Source organism: Spermophilus citellus (assembly GCF_964194105.1).
Source record: "Spermophilus citellus genome assembly, chromosome: 2".
NCBI classification, from domain to species: domain Eukaryota; kingdom Metazoa; phylum Chordata; class Mammalia; order Rodentia; family Sciuridae; genus Spermophilus; species Spermophilus citellus.
Window position 1 is genome coordinate 151419062 of NC_138183.1, and position 25112 is coordinate 151444173.

Sequence of the window (25112 nt, forward strand, 5' to 3'; positions counted from 1 at the left end):
TAGGGGCAGTTAATTACTGAGTCACGTAAAAAAGCCTTTTTTAATTTTTAAGTTTTGTTTTTGAGACTTAGAGTCTTGCTAAATTGCTGACACTGACCTTAAACTTTCGATCCTCCTACCTTAGCATTCTGAATGCTGGGGTTATAGACCTGCACCAAGATGCAGGGCAAAATGTGGTACATATATACAGAGGACTGCGGATGTAGATCAGTGGTAGAGTATTTCCCTAGCATGTTCAAGGCCTTGGGCTCAATCCCTGGTAACCCCCCACCCCTCCGCAACACACTGAAATACTATTCAGCCATAAAAAGGATGAAATTCTGTCATTTGCTATAACATGGATGAAACCGGAGAACATTCTGTTAAGTGAAAAATCCAGGCACAGAAAGACAAAGACCACTTAATCTCACATATATTTGGAATCTAAAAATATTGACTTCATACAAGTTGAGAGTAGAATAGTTGTTAACAGAGGCTGAGAATAATAGGAGGGAGAAAGCAAGTGGGAAATATTGGTCAATGGGTACTAAACTATACCTTGCAGAACTGAATTTTGGTAGAATCATTACAGATAACAATAATGTGCTATTTGTTGTATACTTCAAAAAAGCTAGAAGAAAGGATTTTGAATGTTTTCAAAACAAAGAAATGATAAATGAGGAGAAAGATAAATGAGGAGACCTTGATTTGAAATTACACAATGTATATATGTATGGAAACATCACCTGGTGCTCCAGAAATATGTACAATTTTTAGGTACCAATTAAAAAATTAAATGTGGTGCATGCCCGTAATCCCAGCGGTTTGGGAAGCTGAGATAGGAGGATCTCAAATTTAAGGCCAGCCTCAGCAATTTAATGAGGCCCTAAGCAAGTTTGTGAGACCCTGTTTCAAAATAAAATATAAAAATGGCTGGGGATAAGGTTCAGTGGTTAAACACCCCTAGGTTGAATTCCTGCCATCCCTTCAACCCCTTGCAAAAAAATTAAGACTCTCTCTTCCCTTTCTTAGTTATTAGGGATTGAACTCACCACTGAACTACACTCTCCACCCGCCTGTACTGTTCTTTTGAGTACAGGGGTTGAACCCAGGGGTGTTTTACCACTGAGTTATATCCCTAGTCTTTTTAATTTTTTAAATTAAATTTAATTTATTTATTGTATGAGGGATTGAACTTGGGGCACATAACCACTGAGCCACATCCCCAGCCCTTTCAAATTTTTTTATTTTAGAGACAGGGTCTTACTGAGTTGCTTAGGGCCTCACTAAATTGCTGAGGCTGGCATTGAAGGTGCCATCCTTCTGCTTCAGTCCACTGGGATTACAGGTATGTACCACCAAGCCTGGCCCAGCCCTTTTTATTTTGAGACTGGGTCTAGCTAAATTGTTGTGCCTGCCCTTGAAATTGGGATCTTTCTGCTTCAGCCTCCATAGTAGTTGAGATTGTAGATGTGTGCCACCTCACTCTGTCCAAAAAGCACTTTTAAAGTTACTTATTATGCAACAATAAAGTAAAAAAAAAAATAAATAAAAATTAACAAACACACTCAGATCCTGCCTTAAACTCATATGAATTTTTAGTAAATAAAAATATGTGGCCGGGCCCAGCGCGGTGGTGCACAATGTAATCCCAGTGGCTCTGGAGGCTGAGGCAAGAGGATCTCCAGTTCAAAACTAGTCTCAGCAAAAGCGAGGTGCTAAGCAACTCAGTGAGACCCTGTCTCTGAATAAAATATAAAATAGGACTGGGGATGTGGCTCAGGGGTCAAGTGCTCCTGAGTTCAATCCCTGGTACCTCCAAAAACAAAACAAAACAAAACAAAAAAGGGCTGGGATGTGGGTCAGTGGTTAAGCATCCCTGAGTTCAATCCCTGGTACCAAAAACAAAACAAACAAATAAACAACACCAGGATACGGTTAAGTTTGAATCTCAGATAAAGGAGGAATAATTTGTTAGTGTAAGTATGCCTCTGTAATGGGACACCGTGGAACCAAGGAGTATAAAATAACATAAAAGCCATAAAAGTACCTTAAGGGGTTGGGATTGTGGCTCAGAGGAAGAGCGCTTGACTTGTATGTGTGAGGCACTGGGTTCGATCCTCAGCACCACATAAAAATAAAATTAAGATATTGTATCCACCTATAACTAAAAAATAAATATTAAAAAAAAAGAACCTTAAAAGTGGAGGGGCTGGGAATGTGTAGCTCAATGGTAGAGCACTTGCTTAGCACGGGTGAGGTACTGGGTTTGCTCTCTAGCACCGGGGGAAAAAATGTTTGGAATAACTGGAAAGTATGTCTAAATTCTGATTAGACAGATCTAGGATAAAACGCATGCCTCAGGATCCTTGCTCTTAAACAGGGAAAAACATAATGATTTCCAATTGGAGGGCTGAAATTAATAAACCAGCTCTGCAACATATGGCCGCTAGGTGCCGCAACAGAAGCATTTGCTGAAACCATAGACAAACAGGAGAGTTGGCCGCCCAAAACGCCCAGAGAGGCTTCATTTGGGCTCTTTGATCTCCTTCCGGCGAATAGAGATCCTACCCTGGAAGAGGCGTAAGTGCGGGAGAATGGGAGAGATCTCACGATAGTAGGACCAAGTCTCGCGGTTTTTTCTTTCTTTCTTTCTTTTTTTTTTTTTCCATTTTACCTAGCGACTGAGAACAGGCCGGTTGCTCCTAGTAGAATCCTTGAAGTGGCCTGTTGTGAGATTGGAGTGAGACCCCAGTCCTAGGCTGGGGTTCTTTCCATATAGAGGAGACGGATTCAGAAGGGCTCCAGGTAATTCGTACTCATCCCATCGGAAAGGGAACTACCTTCCTCCCTCCCAACAGGACGCCTCTTGCCATCTCTATGACAACTCTTCTTCCCTTTCCCCACCCCACTACCAACTGTCCTGTTTCTTTTACTCCCCACGAAACTTAAGTGGAATTTTATCTGCAAAACGAGTGAAGATGGAGGTGACGCTTTTGGATTACTCAGTGGGACCCATAGAGAGACTGGAGTTGACCCTCTCTTCGGGACACCGCCCCCACCCCCAGCCCGGTCCCAGAGGTGACCACCAGACAGAATGGTTTCTAGAACCTCTATAACCTCCCCTGAGAAAACCCAACAGCTTTTGGAAAAATGACCGAACCTGGGAAGAAAGCCGCTGTCTGCCTTTGCATGTACATCTAACAGCTTTGCGGGAGCTGCTAGAGAAGTCATTTCCCTCCAAGATTCCCTCGGTCCTCAGCTAGCCTGCTGGCAGTTCCTACACAAGGACTACAGCAGAATGGCTGAATTGTTTGAACTGGGGCCAAGCAGTCTTAAGGAAAGTTTGGGATGGGGTCGAAGGTTTTATGTAGAATTGGTGTCTTGGGTGAGGAGGAGGAAACCATGATGGTTTGGAAGGCATTTCCCGGCAGAGTTTTTAATGTACAATCCATGATATGTAATCATATCTCCTTTTGCTTAGACCAAGATTGTTGAGAATCAGGCATATGATGAACGTATAGAGGTTAACGACCCCGAAGAGGTTGCAAGTATTTGTACTCCAACCCCAGGGCAGCAAGGTAAGAGAAGAATGAAGAGGAAAGAAGAGAAATGGTTGTTAAAACAAACAGCAGGATGGATTTCATGTTTGTCTCAAGTTCCTGATTTGTAATAGCAAATTTTGACTTTCAGAGTCAGTTACTTCATTTGCCATTGTTTCTGTTTTCTAACTAGTTAAGGAGGGAGAAATCACAGCTTGTTAATTGCAGGATCTTCCTTAACCCAACCCTATCACTTTTACTTCATGTTACTACTCAGCTTATGGTCTGATCTATAAAGCATTTGCTATTTGTGATGCTAGACATCAAACTCAGGCCTCCTGCATTCTAGACAAGCAGTCTACTACTGAGCTCTAGTCCCTGTTGTAGCTGTTGTTTTAACTTTTCAAAACTGTTTTTTACACTGCTTCTGCCCTTAATCAGCAACCCTAGCCAAAATATCAACAGAATAGTTTTAGATGATTTGACACTATTCATTTATTCAACAAACATTTTTCTTTTTTTAAAGATCGGAGTCTCACTATGTTTTTCAGGCTGGTGTTGAACTCCTGGGCTTAAATGGATCCTCTTGCCTCAGCCACCCAAATACAGGTGCATACCACCACATCTGGATCTGGCTCAACAAAGTTTTGTGTTTTTTTTGTGCATTATAATTTTACATAATAGTGGAATTAATAAACATTTTTGAATGCCTACTCTATGTCATGCCAACCTTATGCCTGGCACTGGATATACAGTGTTAAACAAAAGACATTGTCCCGCCATCCTTCTGCTTGTACTCATGGGAGAAAGATGACAAATGAATTAATAAATAAACATGGCTACAAATGTGATAAGTGCATTGATGGAGGCAAATTGCTGTTAAGGAAAATAATGGTGAGGAAGGAGATCTTTTTTTGGTACCAGGGATTGAACCCAGGGATGCTTAACCACTGAGCCACATCCCCAGCCTTTTTGTGTTTGCTTATTTTTTTGTTTTTGTGGTGCTGGGGATTGAACCCAGGTCCTTGTGCATGGGAAACAAGCACTGTATCAACTGAGCTATATCTCCAGCCCATTCCAGCCCTTAATTTTTTTTTAAGTTGTAGATGGACACACTACCTTTATATATATATATATATATATATATATATATATATATATATATATATATATATAATTTTTTTTTTCCAAATGTGCTGAGGATTGAAACTAGTGCCCCACATAGGCAAGTGTGCTGCCACTGAGCTACACCCCAGCCCCCTTTTTTAAAAATTTGAGACAGCATCTCAAACTTGCAGTCCTCCTGCCTCAGCCTCCTGAGTTGCTGGGACTCCAGATATATACAACTACACCTGTCAAGGGAATGTATTTTTGATAGGGTAGTCAGGGAAGATAAAAGGAGAAGAGTCCATCATATGGGAGAGGAAAGTGGCATATGGTTAGATTAGAGAGGTAGGCAGGAGACAAAACAAGTAAACTTTTTTTTTTAAACATTTTTTAGTTATAGGTAAAAACAATACCTTTATTTTATTTTTATGTAGTGCTGAGGATTGAACCCAGTTCCTCATGTATGCTAGGCAAGTGCTCTTCCTCTGAGTCACAACCCCAGCCCAAACTTTTTTTTTTTAATAAAATTTTCTTTGTTGTAGATGCTACAATGCCTTTATTTTATTTATTTATTTTTATGTGATGCTGAGGACCAAACCCAGTGCCTCACACATGATGCCTCTATGACTGAGCCACAATCCCAGGCCAAAACAAAACAAACACCCTTTAGCAGCTATGTTGCTTTTTTGTTTGTTTGTTTTGGAGGTTTTTTTTGTTTTGTTTTTTGGTACCGGGTATTGAACTCATGGGCACTTAACATAGAGCCACATCCACAGTAGTTTTATATTTTATTTAGAGACAGTCTCAAGTTACTTAGGGCCTTGCTGCTGAGGCTGGCTTTGATCCTCCGGCCGCAGCCTCTCATGCCCCTGGGATTATAGGCATGGGCCACCATGGCTTATGTTACTGTTTTTAAAATTTATTTATTTTTTGGTACCAAGGATTAAAGTCAGGGGCACTCAACCAATGAGCCACATCCCCAGCCCTATTTTGTATTTTATTTAGAGAAAGGGTCTCACTGAGTTGCTTAGTGCCTCGCTCTTGCTGAGGCTGGCTTTGAATTGGTAATCCTCCTGCCTCAGCCTCCCAAGCCACTGGGTTTATAGGCGAGCGCCACTGCACCCAGCCCCTTTAATCTTTTCTTTATTTTTTAGTTTTCGGCGGACACAACATCTTTGTTTGTGGTGCTGTGGATCGAACCAGGGCCGCATGCATGCCAGGCGAGCGCGCTATCGCTTGAGCCACATCCCCAGCCCCCTTTTAATCTTTTTAAGTATAAAGTTAATGGCATTAAGTACTTCCACAATGTTGGGTAACTGTCACTACTGCCTATTTCTCCAGAACTTTTTCATCATGCCAACCTATTGAACAGTAACTCCTGATGCCTTTCTTCTGAGTCCCTGGTCCACTATTCACTTTGTTTCTACAATTTACCTATTCTGCATACTTCATAAGTGCAATCATATTGTATTTGTCCTTTTATGACTTCTTTCTTTCTTTTCGTTTTCTCTTTTTCAGTACTGGGGATTGAACCCCATCCCCAGCCCTTTTGTTTTATTTTAAGGCAGGTGTTACCATGTTGCCCAGTCTGACCTCGAGCTTACAATCTTCCTGCTTTACACTCCCAAGTAGCTGGAAGTAGAGTGTGGGCCACCAAACCAGGCCTGTGGCTGACTTATTTCACGTAGTAAAATGTTTCAAGGTTCATTCATGCTATAGTGTGTCTCAGAACTTCATTCCTTTTTATGGCTGAATCATATTCCGTTGTATGGATATGCTACACTTTGTTTATCTGTTCATCTCTTAATGGATACTAGGGTTGTTTTTACCTTTATGCTGTTGAGAATACTGCTGCTATGTACGGAGGTGTACAAGTGTCTGTTTGAGTCTCTTTTTTCAGTTATATTCAATATGTATCTAGTCACCAGGTTTTTGACTTGAGCATCTTTATACTCTTGCCAGCTGTGGAAATTATAACTTCTTTTCAGTTGGCTAATTTAGTAAGCCAAAAAATGGTGTTTAATTTGCATTTACTGGGCTGGGGATGTGGCTCAAGCGGTAGCGTGCTCACCTGGCATGTGTGCGGCCCGGGTTCGATCCTCAGCATCACATACAAACAAAGATGTTGTATCTGCCGAAAACTAAAAAATAAATATTAAAATTCTCTCTCTCTCTCTCTCTCTTAAAAAAAAATAAGAATTTGCATTTACTTGATTTAGAGTCATCTAACAAGTTTTCATGCCAGTTTATACCTTATATCTGATTATACTTTAACTGTTCAGAATATTTTTATTACTGTTACAGATACTGATTCAGATTCAAATTTATAACTATCCATTATTTGCCAGGCTCTAGTTTACTTCCTTCTGTGTAAGGTTTATCACTTGATCCTTACAACAGTCCTGGGTAAGAAATATTACTGACCATACTTAGAGATGGGAATACTGAGATTGAGAGAGATTAAGGCATTTTGTCCAAGTGAGAGAGTTTTCTATCATATCCAGTCTTCTGAATTAATCCATCACTCTTCTCACTTTCTAATCACTTACCTCATTTTGCCAATGAAAAAAACTAATAATAATAATATGCTATAATATGATAGTGACCATATTATACTAATTTACTTATTTATTTTTAACCTTTATTTATTTATTTTTTATATGGTGCTGAGGATTGAACCCAGTGCCTCACACGTGCGAGGCAGGAGCTCTACCACTGAGCTCCAGCCCCAGCCCCAGCCCTATTATACTAATTTAATAAAATTATATTGTAGAGTGGAAGATAATCATTTAGTATAACATCTAACCTAATCCTTTAAGCATAGTAATGTTTAGTAAGTATAATTTGAATTGAATTGATACAGCCATTCTTAAAAATCCTGTCCATAGAATAGTTAAAGCATAAAATATTATAGACTAAAACTATTGGTTTTTAAAAATCATTTAAATAGTAACCTAAAATGGAAATTTTTTTTCTAAGGACTTCCTCATTCTGGCTGTCTTCCTAACAAGACTATGGCTGATAACAGCAGTGATGAGTACGAAGAGGAAAATAACAAGGTGCAGTATAACCCACAGCTTCTTGTAGAATTTCTGCTTTAGGTTTTTAATAGATTATTTGAAATGATATCAGCTCAATAGTGAACATTTCCTGAATGCTCAATGCCAGTGGTTGGGTACGTTTGTACTCATGGAGGAAATTCAGGAGCAAAGAGCCTTGAGATTTTGACTTCAGCAGAAATAAATGCTTCTTTTTTTTGGGGGGGTGGGGGTACTGGGGATCAGACCCAGGGGCACTTAACCACTGAGCCACATCCCCAGCCCTTCTATATATTTTATTTAGAGACAGGGTCTCACTGAGTTGCTTAGGGCCTTGCTAAATTGCTGAGGCTGGCTTTGAACTCTTAATCCTCCTGCCTCAGCCTCCCAAGCCACTGGGATTACAGGCATGCGCCACCATGCCTGGCTTTTCTTTTTCTTTTTGAGGTCCTGGAAATGGAACCCAGGGCCTTGTATATGGTAGGCAAGTGCTCCAACACTGAACTACATCCCTGACCTAAGCCTATCATTACAGATGACTTTTTGGTGAAAATTTGCTATAAAGTCTGCCAGTGCTTCACAAACTTTACTTATCCTAAGAATCAACTGGTATACTTACTTTTAAAAATATAGATTCCCAGTCCCTATTCAGAATCTCAAAAGCCAAAGCCTGAGAATTTATATTTAATAAGTAGTTCATGTAATTCTCATGTTAAATTAAGAATTATTGGTCTATGAATTTTTTCATCATCAACACTTGTGATATTGCAAATATTTTGTGAAAGAGATTTTAATTTTGAGGTCTTAAGAAACAGATGACCCTATTTTCCTATCAACCTAGGAAATCACCCTTTTTTTTTTTTTTTTTTTTAAAGAGAGAGTGATAGAGGGAGAGAGAGAGAGAGAGAATTTTTTAATATTTATTTTTTAGTTCTCGGCAGACACAACATCTTTGTTTGTATGTGGTGCTGAGGATCGAACCCGGGCCGCACACATGCCAGGCGAGTGCGCTACCGCTTGAGCCACATCCCCAGCCCCATCACCCTGTTTCTGAAAGAAAGTTGGAAAGATACCTCTATCTCTATCCAGGGAGAAGTTGCACGTGTAACAACCTTTTTTTTTTTTGAATCAGGGATTCTTAACACTGAGTCATATCCTCAGCCCTTTTCTTATTTTTTATTTTGAGACAGGGTCTCACTAAGTTGCTTAGGGCCTTGCCGAGTTGCTGAGGCTGGATTTGAACTTAGATCTTTCTGCTTCAGCCTCCCAAGCCACTGGGATTACTGATGTGTACCTTAACACCTGGCCAATGGTCATATTTTAATTGTCCTTTAAGAAAAGGAACTATCAAAAGTCAATTAAAAAATTTTAAAAAAGCTGTCATTTATTTTTAAAGAATCAATTAAATTTTTTTTTTGGTATGTTCACAAAAATCTATTTTAAAGTTTTATGAAAAGTAAATATGTAGGGGCTGGGGATGTGGCTCAAGCGGTAGCGCACTTGCCTGGCATGCGTGCGGCCCGGGTTCGATCCTCAGCACCACATACCAACAAAGATGTGTCTGCCAAGAACTAAAAAAATAAATATTAAAAATTCTCTCTCTCTCTCTCTCACTCTCCTCTCTCACTCTCTCTTTAAAAAAAAAAAAGAAAAGAAAAGTAAATATGTATATGGTATATGTATGTTATTTGTGTATAGAGAGACTGGAAGTATATATATATATATATATTCACATACATATATATCATGTTTCTATTCCCATCATTTTTTAAAATACCAGTTTGGTAACTGATTTTTTTTTTCATGATACTTTTTTTTATTAGTTGCTCCAGACAATACAATGATCTTGACATATCATACATTTGATTCAAATCAATGAAAAAGTTTTAAAAAAAGAAAAGGAACTATAGAAATTCAGTTGAAGACTATTTGAGGTAATATAGGAAGCTGTAAATATATAGGCTGACTTTATAAAAAGACTAAAAAGTAACATTTTAAGGTAGTCTTTCTCCATGACTAGGTACACTGTTTTAGCATCTTATATACATGATAATCTCTTAGGCATTTGATCATAAAAAAATCCTCCCCTATTATCTTAAGGATTTTGTAAAGCACAACTTTCAAGAAGCAGACAAAATGGGGCTGGGGATGTGGCTCAAGCGGTAGCGCGCTCGCCTGGCATGCGTGCGTCCCGGGTTCGATCCTCAGCACCACATACAAACAAAGATGTTGTGTCCGCCGAAAACTAAAAAATAAATATTAAAAAAAAAAGAAGAAGCAGACAAAAGAAAATAGAAAAGTTTTCTTTAATTGACCTCCAAATTTGGTATATCCGCCCTCAATTGTTCTAGTCTACATGCCTTAGTCAGTATTTAAGCCTCATTTATCTTTCCAATTTAGTACGTACCCAGCATCAGCAAAAAAACCATCTACTTTTGAGTAATCTTTTTTTGGGGAGAGGCAGGTACTACAGATTGAACCCAGGGGCTCTTTATCATTGAGCTACATTCTCAGTCCTTTTTATTTTTTATTTTGAGACAGGTCTCATTAAATTGATCAGGCTAATCTCAAATTTGTATGCCTCTTGCCTTAGCCTGCCAACTCACTGGGATTACAGGCATGCACCATCATGCCTGGCTTGAATGATCTTTAAATCAACAATTAATACTCTTAAAAATTCCCTTTGCCAAACCTGCTTCCTCTGACCAAGGATAATTTTGGCAAATGTTATTCTAGAAGATTCTTATCAATTATATACCAATAGTCATTGAATGAATTCTGCAACTGTGTATTATTATCTGTCGTAAATATTACAGATAAGTTAGAGTATATTTTTATCTATGTATAATAAATCTGTTATTTGTAGAGGAATATGTGACTGAAAACAGTTTTTGGTGTCTTGGAATGTGCCACAGTTTTATGTGCCAACAGCTGCTTTACCATAAATGAAATATTTTTAAAAACTGGAATCAGTATAAGGCATATAGCATATGGAAACCAAGCTTTCAAAATATACTTTTAAAGGGGGCCAATTGGTCATCCTTCAGGTCCTAAGGGAGGGAATGCCACAGGCTCCAGGCCACAGAGGCAAAGACATGGACCCCATCCCAACTGCCCCTGCAAGTCCCAAGCGCCACCAGACCCCTTCTCATGGACTTGAGAGGGTGGGTTGGTACATAGACAGCCAGAAGCTCAGAAAGGTAGGTTATATTGCCAAGAGCAAAAGATCCCTTATCCTGAGATGGAATATATAGTCATTGTACTTAACTTATGGGGGAAGGGAAGGGAAATATGGCTAGGTCAAATACCCCATGAAGAGAAATATCACTGAGCAAAAGTGGAAAATGCATAGTCTCTGAAATTGCTGGTCAGAATTCAGGCTCAGGGTTGATTATGAAATTTCTTTTTTTGATAGTTTCAAGCAGATTACTCTGAGCAGTCTTGCAAATTAAATGCTAGATTTCCTTGTGATCTTTGTGAGTATTAAAACCCTCTAGTTTGTCTTCCCTGTTTCATCTTCCCCCAGTTTTTCCTTCAATAATTATTTAGAGTTGTCATCCTCTTCTTGGAAAGTCCCTAAATTTTAGGGTTGAAGCTCTTTGGATAAAGTTTATCAGACCTCTCAGGATCTCCTAAGTAATAAGTATAATAAGTATAATTTGGATAGAATTTGTACCCCAGCTTCAGGTAGATTAATACAGTTGTAGAAAGTGGGGACTCAGTTTGTAGCTAACCAGGAGAAATAGACTCTGATACCCCTTCTGGAAGTACCACCTTCCCTTTCTGGGGACTAGGTGCCAGGTGTTTGGGGGTGGGGGGGTATAGGCTAGAGCACTTTTAGAACTAGGCCTCTGAGTCATATTATATTTCTCTTTATATGAACCTTTCTCTGTCTACCTGCCCTATCCCAGGAGAAAAAGAAGACCTTACAGTTGACACCTCAGCGGGGCTTTAGTGAAAATGACGATGATGATGATGATGACGACTCATCTGAAACTGATTCTGATGATGATGATGATGATGAAGAGCATGGAGCCCCTTTGGAAGGGTGAGGAAAGGCCTATCGCCAAGGACACCCATGCCAAGGAGGAAGCATCTCCTTTAAGATACTGGGCTGGGAGGACATCATTTAGAAGTGAAATTGCAGCATCTCTCTCTCTTTTTTTTGGTAGTAGGGATTAAATCCAGAGACTCTTTACCACTAGGCTACATCCCAAGTCCTTTTTGTTTTTTATTTTGAGATAGATCTTGCTAAGCTACTTTGTCAATGTTCATTACATTCATTACATTTTATTTAATTACAATTAATGTTATGTGTTCTACTGTTTTTTTAATATGTATATTTTTATGTATTAATAGAAATACTTTTAAATAACTGTGCAATATTCAATTTGACATAATTAACCATCTCCCAAATGATGGATATTTTATTTGTCCCAATCTTTTGCTTAGCAGTAACACTACTAAAAATAAATAAATAAATAAAGTAACACAGCTAAAAACATTTCTGAGCTGGATACAGTGGCACATACCTGCAATTCCAGTGACTCAGGAGGCTGAGGTAGGAGGATTGAAAGTTTAAGGTCAGCCTTGGCAATTCAGCAAGACCTTGTCTCAAAATAGAAATATAAAAAGGGCTGGAAACATAGCTCAGTGGTAGAGCACCCCTAGGTTCAATTCCTAGTACTGCATAAACAAAAACAAACATAAAAATCCCCCTTGTTTTTTAATATCTTAGGGGGTTGGAGGTATAGCTTAGGGTTGGTATGTGTGAGTCTGTGTTAATCCCCAGCACCAGCAAGGAAGAAAATCTTGTTTTACCCTTCAACTTTTCTCATTATCTCTTTTTTTTTTTTTTAAAGAGAGAGAGAGAGAGAGAGAGAGAGAGAGAGAGAGAGTGTGTGTGTGTGTGTGAGAGAGAGAGAGAGAGAGAGAGAGAGAATTTTTTTAATATTTATTTTTTTTTAGTTTTCGGCAGACACAACATCCCTGTTTGTATGTGGTGATGAGGATCAAACCAGGGCTGCACGCATGCCAGGCGAGCGCGCCACCGCTTGAGCCACATCCCCAGCCCCTCTCATTATCTCTTTCATATAAAAAAGGGAAAGTGACTAGGGATACAGTTCAGGAGGAGAGTGCTTGTCTAGCATGTGTGAGGCCCTGGGTTCAATCCCCAGTACTGCCAATAAATAAATAAATAAATTTAAAAAATAAATAAAAAGGGAAAACAATATGCTACATTTTAACATAAAAAATTATGCTTTAGATTTTCTCCAGTTTTGTACTTCAGCATCAAAAACAATTAAGAGCTAATTATAACTGACTTTAAAGTTGCCTTGCAAGCCACCAGGAAAGGCACATGTGGGTGGGGCAGAAGCTAGGTTCAGGGTCACTTCTTTGTGGTCACAGGAACACACATGTTGACCCAGGGTTCTGCCATCTCTGCTCTTCTTGGGCATCCTAAAATGAGGTGTTTTCCTTTCCTCAGGGCCTATGATCCTGCAGATTATGAGCATTTGCCAGTTTCCGCTGAGATTAAGGAACTCTTCCAGTACATCAGTAGGTGAGAATGAGAACCTTCCAATGAAGCACACTCTACTACCTTGTCCCTGAACCTTTTCATTCTCTATCCAGTCTGCAACAAGACCAGTTTCCTTGGATTTTTTTTTCAAAAGCCTGAATAGCAAGGAAACATTCTCTACCTGCCTTCACCTTCCCTTGGCAATATCTTTTAGGTACACACCTCAGTTGATTGACCTGGACCACAAACTGAAACCTTTCATTCCTGATTTTATCCCAGCTGTCGGGGATATCGATGCATTCTTAAAGGTACAGTCAGTGTGTCCTAAAAATGACTTATTAGATGTTAGTTCTGATTCCTGTCTTCTAATAATTCTGCTAATTCTTTTACTACCATAATATATGTCATTTCATTGCCATTCTTTACCTTGTTCTGTTCTCCAAGTACTTATTGTTGCTAAGTGATACTTTATCATCTCATTATATATTAAAACACTCTCCTGTATTTGTCTTCTAATTGTTCATGAATCCAGCTTTGTATTTAAGTTCTCAAAGACCATGTTTTTTTTTTCTAGACAATATTCAGTATGATATGATAAACAAGCATGCTTTTTAATACTATAAATAATAATGAACCACAAGATTACTTCCTTTTCAGCTTATTGAAAACAGCAGGTATGGCTTTCTATGGTCCTCACGTTTGTTTTCCTTCTACTTTCCTACCTTTTCCTTAACCAGGTACCACGTCCTGATGGAAAGCCTGACAACCTTGGTTTGTTGGTATTGGATGAACCTTCTACAAAGCAGTCAGATCCTACCGTCCTCTCACTGTGGTTAACAGAGAATTCCAAGCAGCACAACATCACAGTAAGAAACTGGCCTTGGGGCTGGGCTCAGTGGTAGAGTGCTTGCCTAGCATGTGTGAGGCACTGGGTTCAATCCTCAGCAGCACATAAAAATAAAAAAAAATAAAGGTCCATTAACAACTGAAAAAAACTGGCCTCTTAACAGGGCTCAGCTGGAGAGGGTGGGCCAAGAGTAGAAGCCTTGCCAGCATTTGTATAATTGACTTTACCACCTATTAAAAGGGATGGGTGTGACATTAATCCAGCCCCCTCCCCAACTTTTTTATGGTACTGGGAATTGAACCCAGGGTCTCAATGCTTGTAGGTAAGCCTCTACTTGAGCTACATCTCTAGCCCTTTTAAAAACCTTATTTTGAGACAAGGCTTACTCTAAGTTGCACAGGCTGGCCTCAAACTCGTTGTTCTCCTATCTTAGCCTCCCAAATAGCTGGGATTACAAGTGTGTTCTACCACACCAAGCCAGCTCCATTTTGTAAAATGAGTTTTATTGAAATATAATTCTATGCCGAAAAATTCACCCTTTTAAATTATAAAATTCATTGGTTTTTAGAATATTTACAGAGTTGTACAACTTTTGTCACTTTTTTTTTTTTTAGAGAGAGAGAGAGAGGGAGAATTTTTTAATATTTATTTTTTAGTTTTCGGTGGACACAACATCTTTGTTTGTATGTGGTGCTGAGGATTGAACCGGGGCCGCACACATGCCAGGCAAGCGCGCTACCACTTGAGCCACATTCCCAGCCCACTTTTGTCACTTTTTATGCCTAGATAATATTCCTCTGTCTGCATATACATTTTATATATATGATTGTTTCCACTATTTTTTTTTTTAATTGAACTCTGGGGTACTTGACCACTGAGCCACATCCCCAGCCCTATTTGATATTTTATTTAGAGACAGGGTCTCATTGAGTTGCTTAGCACCTTGCCATTCATTGCTGAAGCTGGCTTTGAACTCATAATTCTCCTGTCTCAGGATAATTCTAGGATTACAGGCATGTGCCACTGCAGCTGGCCTGATTGTTTCCACTTTTATTAATAATATTGCTATGAACATTTGCATACAGGTATTTTTGATGTTGATTTTGATTTTTCTTTTTATGATCTGGGGATTGAACCCAGGGCTCTACCACTGAGCTACATCTACAGCCCTTTTTATTTTATTTTGAGAGAGGGGTCTCACTAAGTTGCCCAGGCTGAACCTATGATCCTCCTACCTTAACCTCCCATGTAGCTGGGATTATAGGTGTATGCCACTATGCCTGCCTTCATATACAAGTGTTTGCTTGAGCATCTATTATTATTTCTCTTGAAAATATATGTGGAAATGGAATTGCACAGCCATTCCAAGTGCTGTGTCACTGAGCTATCCCCACTGAGCTATATTTAACATTTTGGGGAACCATCAAACAGTTTTCCAGAGTGGCAGCACCAGTTTACAATCCCACCAGCAATGAATGAGAGTTTCAGTTTCTCCACATCCTCACCAATGTTTGCTATTGTCTGCTTTTTTAATTCTAGCTTTCTTAGTAGATGTGAAATGGCATTTACTGTGGTCAGCCCTATTGACCTGCCCCCCCCCCAATGGCTCTAGAAAAAATTTTTTTTAATATTTATTTTTTAGTTGTAGGTGGACACAATATCTTTATTTTATTTTTATGTGGTGCTGAGGATCGAGGATCGAACCCAGTGCTTCATGCATGCTACGAAAACACTCTACTACTGAGCCACACCCCAACTTGGCTTTAGAAAATTTAATTAGGGTTTTTGTTTCAGTCAGCTTTCTGTCACTGTAGATAATTTTTTATAACTATATTTGATTTGTTTATTTTTATATAGTGCTTAGGAACTATATGTGTGAACCCAGGGCCTCACACATGCTAGGCAAGCATTCTACCACTAAGCCACAACCCTAACCCACTATAGATAATTTATGAAGACAAAAGATTCAGTTTGGCTCACAGTTTTGGAGGGTTCGTTCCATGATCGACCCTATTGGTTTTTTTTTGTTTTGTTTTGTTTCTTTAAATAATTTTGTTAAGAGAGAGAGAGAATTTTAATATTTATTTTTTAGTTTTCGGCAGATACAACATCTTTGTTTATATGTGGTGCTGAGGATCGAACCCGGGCTGCACGCATGCCAGGCGAGCGCGCTACCGCTTGAGCCACATCCCCAGCCCCGACCCTATTGTTTTTGATCTGTGGTGAAGTAGTAAATTATGGCAGAAGTGCCTGGTGGAGCAAAACTGTTCCCTTTCTTTTTTTGCGGAGAGTACTGGGGATTGAACTCAGGGGCACTTGATCACCAAGTCACATCCCCAGCCCTATTTTTGTATTTTATTTAGAGACAGGGTCTCACTAAGTTGCCCAGGCTGAACTTATGATCCTCCTGCCTCAGCCTCCCGAGCAGCTGGGATTATAGGCCTGTGCCACCACTCCCGGATAAAACTGTTACCCTTCTGATGGCCAGAAAGAAAAAAAAAAAAGAAGGAAGAGACTGAGGTCCCATGATCCCCCTTGGGGTACACTCCCAATGACCTAAAGAATTCACAATTAGGCACCAACTCTTGACCTTTCCACTATCTCCCAATAGCACCATCCTGGGAGCAAGTCTTTACCACTTGGCCCTTTAGAGGACACTTAAGATCCAAACTCTAGTGGTTTCCTTACCCTGCATTTGGCTGCTGTCAGTCCTCTCTTTTCATCAGCTATCTCACATGTACAATAGCAACAGATATGAGGAGCTAGTGAAAAAAACTTAATTTTAATTAATTTATTTATTGTAGTACTAGGGATAGAACCCAGAGCCTCACACATGCTAGGAAAGTGCTCTACCACTGAACTACATCCTAGACTAATCCAGTCTATACAAAACAAGAAAGCTACCTTAATATTTATTTTCAGTCAGCTGTCTCTTTATTTTTCTAGCAACATATGAAAGTAAAGAGCCTAGAAGATGCAGAAAAGAATCCCAAAGCCATTGACACATGGATTGAGAGCATCTCTGAGTTACACCGTTCTAAGCCCCCTGCGACTGTGCACTACACCAGGTAAGACAGCATGTATCTCAGCACAGTAACCCATAGTAACTTTCACCACCTATGAACCATTACTTGTGAGGAGAGGCTTAAAGTCTAGGGACAAATTTGATTAACCTGAGATCCTGAAAAAAAAAAGTACACTTTCACTATACTTTTTAGAAATTGAGAAGTTGTCAGTTGCTGGCTCAGATTTGCAAGACAAGGGTCTTGCAAAATTGACCAGGCTTGTCTCAAATTTATGATCCTTCTTCCTCAGCCTCCTGAGTAGCTGGGATTGCAGGCATGTGCCATTATTCCTGGATTTACTATATTTTTTAAAAATTGCAAAGTTCATAATAAAGTTTATATACATAAAGGCATAAAGATTGATAGTTCTCTGTTATCATTACTTAGCCAGTTCCTCCAACCCCAAGCCCTGGGTAAATTTGGTTTGCTCAGTCTAGGTTTTCTTGAAATCCTAATATGCCAGATTGAGGATCTCTCCTTTACCCTAAAATATATTGATCCAAATGCTGCTGTCATTTGCCTGTGTTTCCTTTTCATATTTAATCTGTACCTTTAGGCCCATGCCCGATATTGACACATTAATGCAGGAGTGGTCCCCAGAGTTTGAAGAACTTTTGGGCAAGGTGAGTATAAAATAGCATGAGGTAAGAGAGTGTGACATTCATTCTAGGGCCCAATGTTTTCTGTATTCCTGTACTACCATTTTCATCATTGACTTTTTTCTTTTGGGTCACTGGGGATTGAACTGAGGGGCACTTGACCACTGAGCCACATGCCCAGTCCTATTTTGTATTTTGTTTAGAGACAGGGTCTTATTGAGTTGCTTAGTGCCTCACTTTTACTGAGGCTGGCTTTGAACTCGTGATCCTTCTGCTTCAGCCTTCCGAGTTGCAGGGTTGTGCCACCATGCCCAGCTCATTGACTTTTTAATTGAAGTTTAATACGCAATCACAAGTGTATATGTATTCTAAGTGTTAATCCATTTTTTTATTGGTTGTTCACAACATTACAAAGCTCTTGACATATCATATTTCATACATTAGATTGAAGTGGGTTATGAACCCCCAATTTTACCCCAAATGCAGATTGCAGAATCACGTCGGTTACACATCCACAATTTTACATAATGCCCTATTAGTAATTGTTGTATTCTGCTACCTTTCCTATCCCCTACTATCCCCCCTCTCCTCCCCTCCCATCTTCTCTCTCTACCCCATCTACTGTAGTTCATTTCTCTCCTTGTTTATTTTCCCATTCCCCTCACAACCTCTTATATGTAATTTTGTATAGCAATGAGGGTCTCCCTTCATTTCCATGCAATTTCCCTTTTCTCTCCCTTTCCCTCTCATCTCATGTCTCTGTTTAATGTTACTCTTTTCTTCCTACTCTTCCTCCCTGCTCTGTTCATAGTTGCTCTCATTATATCAAAGAAGACATTTGGTATTTGTTTTTTAGGGATTGGCTAGCTTCACTAAGCATAATCTGCTCTAGTGCCATCCATTTCCCTGCAAATTCTATGATTTTGTCATTTTTTATTGCTGCATAGTACTCCATTGTGTATAGATGCCACATTTTTTTTATCCATTCATCTATTGAAGGGCATCTGGGTTGGTTCCACAGTCTAGCTATTGTGAATTGTGCTGCTATGAACATCGATGTGGCAGTATCCCTGTAGCATGCTCTTTTAAGGTCTTCAGGGAATAGTCCGAGAAGGGCAATAGCAGGGTCAAATGGTGGTTCCATTCCCAGCTTTCCCAGGAATCTCCAAACTGCTTTCCAAATTGGCCGCACCAATTTGCAGTCCCACCAGCAATGTACAAGTGTACCCTTTTCTCCACATCCTCACCAGCACTTGTTGTTGTTTGACTTCATAGTGGCTGCTAATCTTACTGGAGTGAGATGGTATCTTAGGGTGGTTTTGATTTGCATTTCTGTGACTGCTAGAGATGGTGAGCATTTTTTCATGTACTTGTTGATTGATTGTATGTCCTCCTCTGAGAAGTGTCTGTTCAGGTCCTTGGCCCATTTGTTGATTGGGTTATTTGTTATCTTATTGTCTAATTTTTTGAGTTCTTTGTATACTCTGGATAGTAGGGCTCTATCTGAAGTGTGAGGAGTAAGTTAATCCATTTTTAACTTGGGTAACCAGCACATTGCATTAGTGAATGAAACATTGTCATCCTCAGAGCCTCTGTGCTCCCAGATTCTGAGGTAACCAGAGTCTTGTTTTTGACTTTCTCTGAATTTAAAAGTACTTTTTTGTGCCTTCTTTTTTTATTATAAGAGATGCATTCATATTGTTTTGTGTGGTGGTTCATTTGTTCTTGTAACTGTAGTGTGTTCTACCATTTATCACATATATGTATATGACAGTTTATCCATTCTGTAATAGGTATTTGAGTAGTCTCTAGATATTTTGGTCATTAAATAGTGCTATTATGAACATTCTTATGTAACACATACTTTGGGGAACATATGTACCTCCTGCATTATTATTTTAGGTTCCACCTCCACAGGAGCGTTTATGATATTCTACGAAGCTGTATCCTACTTAGAATTACCCAAATTTTTTTTCCCCAAGTGCTGGAGATTGAACCCAGGGCTTTGAGTTTGCTAGGCAAGTACTTTACACTGAGCTACATCCCTAGTATTTAAAAAAATACCCAAGAATCAGCTTAAGAATAAGCTGTTAAGACCTTTTTGAAAACAATAAAATTTTAATAGAGGACATAATAAGATCTGAATGATGGAGGATTCAATCTTATAGAGCTGCCAGTTCACCCCAATTTCCTATATAAGCGTAGTGTCAATTCTAATTCCATTAGAATTTTGTTGTTTGTTTGTTTGTTTGGTACTGTGACTTGAACCCAAGGCCTCCTGCATGGTAGGCAAGTGCTATACCACTGAGCAACATTCCCAATCATTTTAAAAATTTGAGACAAGACCAGGTGTGCTGGTGCATGCTTATAATCTCAGCAACTAGGGAGGCTGAGATAGGAGGATTGCAGTTTCAAGGCTAGTGTCAGCAACTTAGTGAGACCCTAAGCAATTTAATATGACCCTCTCCCAAAATAAAAATGAAAAGTGCTGGGGAATGTAGCTCTGTGGTAAAGTATCTCTGGGTTAAATCCCTCACACCAATAAAACAAAACAAAACTCTTTATTGAGATAGAGAGGCCGGCACTGTGGCACATGCCTATAATCCCAGCAACTCAGAAGTCTGTATTAGGAGGATTGCAAGTTCAAGGCCAGCCTCAGCAACTTAGTGTGAAACCTTGTCTCAAAATGAAAATTTAAAAAAGGGCTGGGGATATCTCAGTGACAAAGCACGCCTGGGTTCAATCTTCAGTACAAATAAAATAAAATAAAATAAAATAAAATAAAATTTGGAGACAAGGGTCTTGCAAAATTGACCAGGCTTGTCTCAAATTTATGATCCTTCTTCCTCAGCCTCCTGAGTAGCTGGGATTGCAGGCATGTGCCATTATTCCTGGATTTACTATATTTTTTAAAAATGGCAAAGTTCATAATAAAATTTATATACAGGAATAGGTTTTTAAGACAAATCATGAAAATTTTAGAAAAAAAGATTATGGAGAATTTGCCCTGTCAGAAACCAGAACATATTATAAAATTATAGTACATAAGAAAATCAAGGATTGGATGTTTTCTTTGATATGCAGAAGATAGGGGGGAAAAGAATATTAAAAAAACAAAGGGCTGGGGCTGTTAGCTCAGTGGTAAAGCACTTGCCTCACACATGTGAGGCACTGAGTTCGATCCTCAGCACCACATAAAAATAAATGAATAAATAAAGATATTGTGTCCATCTACAACTAAAAATATTTAAAAAAAAAAAAGGTGGGGGAGATCTCACGGATACAATAGAGGATAAGGATCAAGAGGGACGGAGAAGGTGAGGGCATGGGAAAGTCTTGGGGAATGAAACATCAAGTTATGCTGTGTCTTTGTATAACACAATGAATCACATATGTAAGGCACTAATTAAAATAATAATAGAAAGGAGATCAATAGAGTAAGTAGGTCAGGGGAGGAAAAGGCAAAATACTGGGGAATGAGATTGATCAAATTATGTTATGTACTTGTATAAATATGACAATGTATCCCACTACTATGTGTAACTATAATGTACTAATGAAAATAAATGAATATAAAAAAATTATAGTAAATCAAATAGAAAGTTACTGGAATAGGAATAGACAGGTCAGTAGCACCTATTAATCCAGAAACAAACCCATGTATGTATGGGAGTTTCATATAGAAGTTTTTGTTTGTTTTATATTTTGTAGCTCAGGGGATTTTGAACTTATGGCCTCACACATGCTAGGCAGGTGTTCTTATACTGAGCCACACCCCCAGCCCTTGATCAGGGAATTAAATAGTTAGATTGTAGTACCTCCATTCAGCGAAATACTATGCAATGGAATATTATATGGTGTTCTTTGCTCTGATATGAATAAATAACAATATATGTATAAGTGTGTATGGGTGTGGGTGTGGGTGTGGGTGTGTGTGGGTGGTAGTGGGGATTAAACCCAGAAGCCTTCTACCATTTAGCCATTCACCTAATCCTTTTTATTTTATTTTGAAACAGGGTCTCACTAAAATTGCTGAGGCAGCCTTTGAATTTGTGTTCCTGTCTCCCAAATTGCTGGGTTTACAGGCAAGCACTACCAGGCCTGGCAACAATGATATATTGTTAAATGAAAAAAGCAATTGCAGTTGAGCGTGGTGGCATATGCTGTAATCCCAGCAGCTCAGGAGGCTGAGGCAGGAGGATCACGAGTTCAAAGCCAGCCTCAGCAAAAGCGAGGTGTTAAGCAACTCAGTGAGACCCTGTCTCTAAATAAAATACAAAATAGGGCTGGGGATGTGGCTCAGTGGTCAAGAAGTGCCCCTGAGTTCAATCCCCTATACCCTCTCCATCAAAAAAGCAAATTACAGAACTGTGTACACTCTTAATTATTTTATAAAAAAGTTTTAAGAAGCTAATGGTTTTTAAATTGATAAGCTGGGTACTGAGGCTTATGCCTATAATCCCAGAGACTTGGGAGGCTAAGGTGGGAAAATCAAAAATCTGAGGCCAGCTTCAGCAATTTAGTGAGGTCTAAGCAATTTAGCAAGACTCTATCTCAAACTAAAATATTAAAAAGAGGGCTCAGGGGCTGGGGTTGTGGCTCAGCGGTAGAGCGCTTGCCTCGCACATGTGAGACCCTGGGTTCAATCCTCAGCACCACATAAAAATAAATAAAATAAGGTATTGTGTTCAACTACAACTAAAAAAAAAAAAAAAAATAGGGCTCAGGATGTAGCGCAGCTGGTAGAGCCTCCCTGGATTCAATCCCCAATACCAAAAAAAAAAAAAAATTTTTTTAAGTAAACTTACAATTTATTTAAATCAAAGCCTGTCACCTGAGTGAAATGATATTTCCATTTTCTCTGTTCCCATGATGTCCCAGGACCTTTAGGCATTACAATACCAAGTCACTAAATACTTGGGTCATAAACCTGGGACCAGTTTCTTCTTGAATCCAAAATATATTTTTGTGGGCAGTATATTTTGCCCACAAAATCTTTTGGCCCTTCTTGTTTTCTTTTCTTTCTTTTTTTTTTTTTTTAATATTTTTTAGCTGGACACAATACCTTTATTTTATTTATTTCATTTTATGTGGTACTGAGGATCAAACTCAGGGCCTCGCATGTGCTAGGCCAGCGCTCTCCCGCTGAGCCACAACCCCAGCCCCCTTCTTGTTTTTTTTTTTTTTTCCCCTTCTTGTTTTTTTATTATTTATTTTTTAGTTGCAGTTGGACACAATACCTTTATTTTACTTATTTATTTTTATGTAGTGCTGAGGATTGAACCCAGGGTCTCGAATGTGCGAGGTGAAGCCCCTAGGCCCTTCTTTGGTAGTAAATTCCATTCCGCTGATTGGGGGTGGGAGTGGGGGAGATGTTGTTTTAGTTTGCTAGGGCTACTGAACAAAGCACCATAGAGTGGGTGGCTTAAACAACAGAAATTTATTTTCTCTCAGTTCTGGAGGCTGGATGTCCAAGGTCAAATCAGCAGCACTGATTTTCTTCTAGAGCCTCTCTCCTGGATCATCTACTCTTTGTGGCTTCACATAGTCTTCCCTCTGCCAGTGTCAGTGTCAGTATCCTGATCTCTTCTTGTAAGGACACTAGTCTTACTGAATTAATAACCTCATTTTTACTCAGTAAAGATTGCATCTCCAAACAGTTACATTCTGAGATGCAGAATGAGGGTTTGTTACATTCTGTGGGTTAGGACCTCAACATAGGAATTTGGGGGAACCCAAATTGAGCTATAATTCATGTTTTATGTTAGGAGCTCTTTTCCTTCAGAGTGTGGCTCTTTTGGGCCCACTTACACTTTAGCTTTTTTATTGTGGTCTGTCCTACACCTCTTCCAGGTGAGCTTGCCCACGGCAGAGATGGACTGTAGCCTGGCTGAGTACATTGACATGATCTGCGGTAAGGTTCTCTCTCCTTTCCCAGCCCCTCCTCTGGGTAGCTACATCCTAAGCCTTCTTCAGAAGGGCTTGCTGACTCTGGGAAGATGGCATCTTGACTTACAGCCTTCACTTGTGCAGAGTGGCAGCTTCTAGGGGTGTTCAGGCCTATGAGACTACTTGTTGGGTATTTAATCCACAATCATAGTAATATATCCCATGTGGGAAGGGGTTGGCTATCCTAAACAGAAATGCCCCCTAAGTCCCAGAGTTTGTTTGGTTCTGTTCCTGGGAGTTCTTCTTTGTTTCAGCCATCCTAGACATCCCTGTCTATAAGAGTCGGATTCAGTCCCTCCACTTACTCTTCTCTCTCTACTCGGAATTCAAGAACTCACAGGTGAGATGAGGATCGGGGACTGGACTCAAGCTGTAGTGTGGGGTCTCTGCCAGCCTGGGCCTGCTGCAGTTGTTTCCTGTGGCAGTGGGGGAGTTATTATCTTCATGAGTAAGAGCTGCAGAGAAGGCAGAGGATGGGGAAGTATCAGAGATGGGAATCTCCATGGAACTTGGTGTGGATCTGTGGAGGATATCCGTGCTTCAGGAGAAGCAAGTGGCCCAATGAATAGAAGCAGGAAAGAAGTTAAAAAAGGGTGTGTGGGGGTCACTTTTGAAGGAAGTGGGCAAATTTCTAGCTATTTTTCAAAGATAGCACAAGGTATCTGTTTGTAAGCAGAACTGGAAGAAGATTAGAAGCTTAAAGGGTTTTAAAAGAGGTTAGTTCTTGTGAGAAAATGTAGCAACTAGCATATTCCAAATACTTAACATTCTCTCTCCCCTTTCTTCATAGCATTTTAAAGCTCTTGCTGAAGGCAAGAAAGCATTTACTCCTCCGTCCAACTGCATCTCCCAAGCTGAAGATGTAGCAGAGACACTAACCTTCAACTAAGGAGAGAGGCCTGTCAGCCACCTGCTCTGCGGCTGGGCTCAGGGCCAGGCATGTGCTGCTACCTGTCTGCCAGAAAGCACTTAACACATTTGCTCTGTCTCAAATTACCTTCCCAGGAGAGTTACCACTGTGGGGATTTGAGTTAGAAAATTGAATTTCTGAGATTTCCCCAAAATAAAAGCTGGGAAGAAAGATTAAAAGGTGTTCTTTTGGGGCTAGGGATGAAATTCTTTCTTTTATTCTTAAAGGTAGTTGGCAATGATTTTACAAATAAAATGCTCTGTCAGTTTTGATATAATTCATATTTTTGTTTTTTATCCACGGTTCCTGTTTCATTTCTAAGTGACTAGAATAATGTTGAGGGCTTTAGCCCTCAAGTCTCTCCTCTCTGATCGCCTGTCCTCCTTTAACCTGTTCCTTTTTCTTCCCAAGGCAGGCCACAGAAACTGAATTTCTCTTACCTAAGGCAGATTATGGAAATGTAGTCTTAAATGCTTTGACCTACCTTGGCTGATGGTAGATGTTAAAACATCCATTTCCGAAGATTCTGCCACTTACTTACAAGGAAGGAATACT

At 39.5% G+C, this 25112-nt stretch overlaps 1 protein-coding gene across 4 annotated transcripts; it reads left to right on the forward strand.

Annotated features, from left to right (window-relative positions):
* The first annotated feature begins 2593 nt into the window (after nt 1-2593).
* Nucleotides 2594-24836, forward strand: IFT46 (intraflagellar transport 46). 4 transcript variants are annotated; one of them, XM_081279082.1, is made up of 14 exons: nt 2594-2787; nt 3464-3560; nt 4073-4130; nt 7608-7687; nt 10714-10866; nt 11578-11714; nt 13155-13229; nt 13402-13495; nt 13925-14053; nt 16981-17102; nt 17656-17722; nt 23552-23612; nt 23902-23987; nt 24438-24836. In XM_081279082.1, exons 4-14 carry the CDS (start codon nt 7643-7645, stop codon nt 24534-24536), a joined length of 1068 nt encoding a protein of 355 aa, XP_081135208.1. In that variant the 5' UTR covers nt 2594-2787; nt 3464-3560; nt 4073-4130; nt 7608-7642; the 3' UTR covers nt 24537-24836. The 4 variants fall into 4 exon arrangements, with proteins under 4 accessions (XP_081135208.1, XP_081135207.1, XP_081135210.1 ...); XM_081279081.1 differs by lacking the exon at nt 4073-4130 and having other exon boundaries at nt 2595-2787; XM_081279084.1 differs by lacking the exon at nt 10714-10866 and having other exon boundaries at nt 2598-2787.
* The last annotated feature ends 276 nt before the right edge of the window (nt 24837-25112 follow it).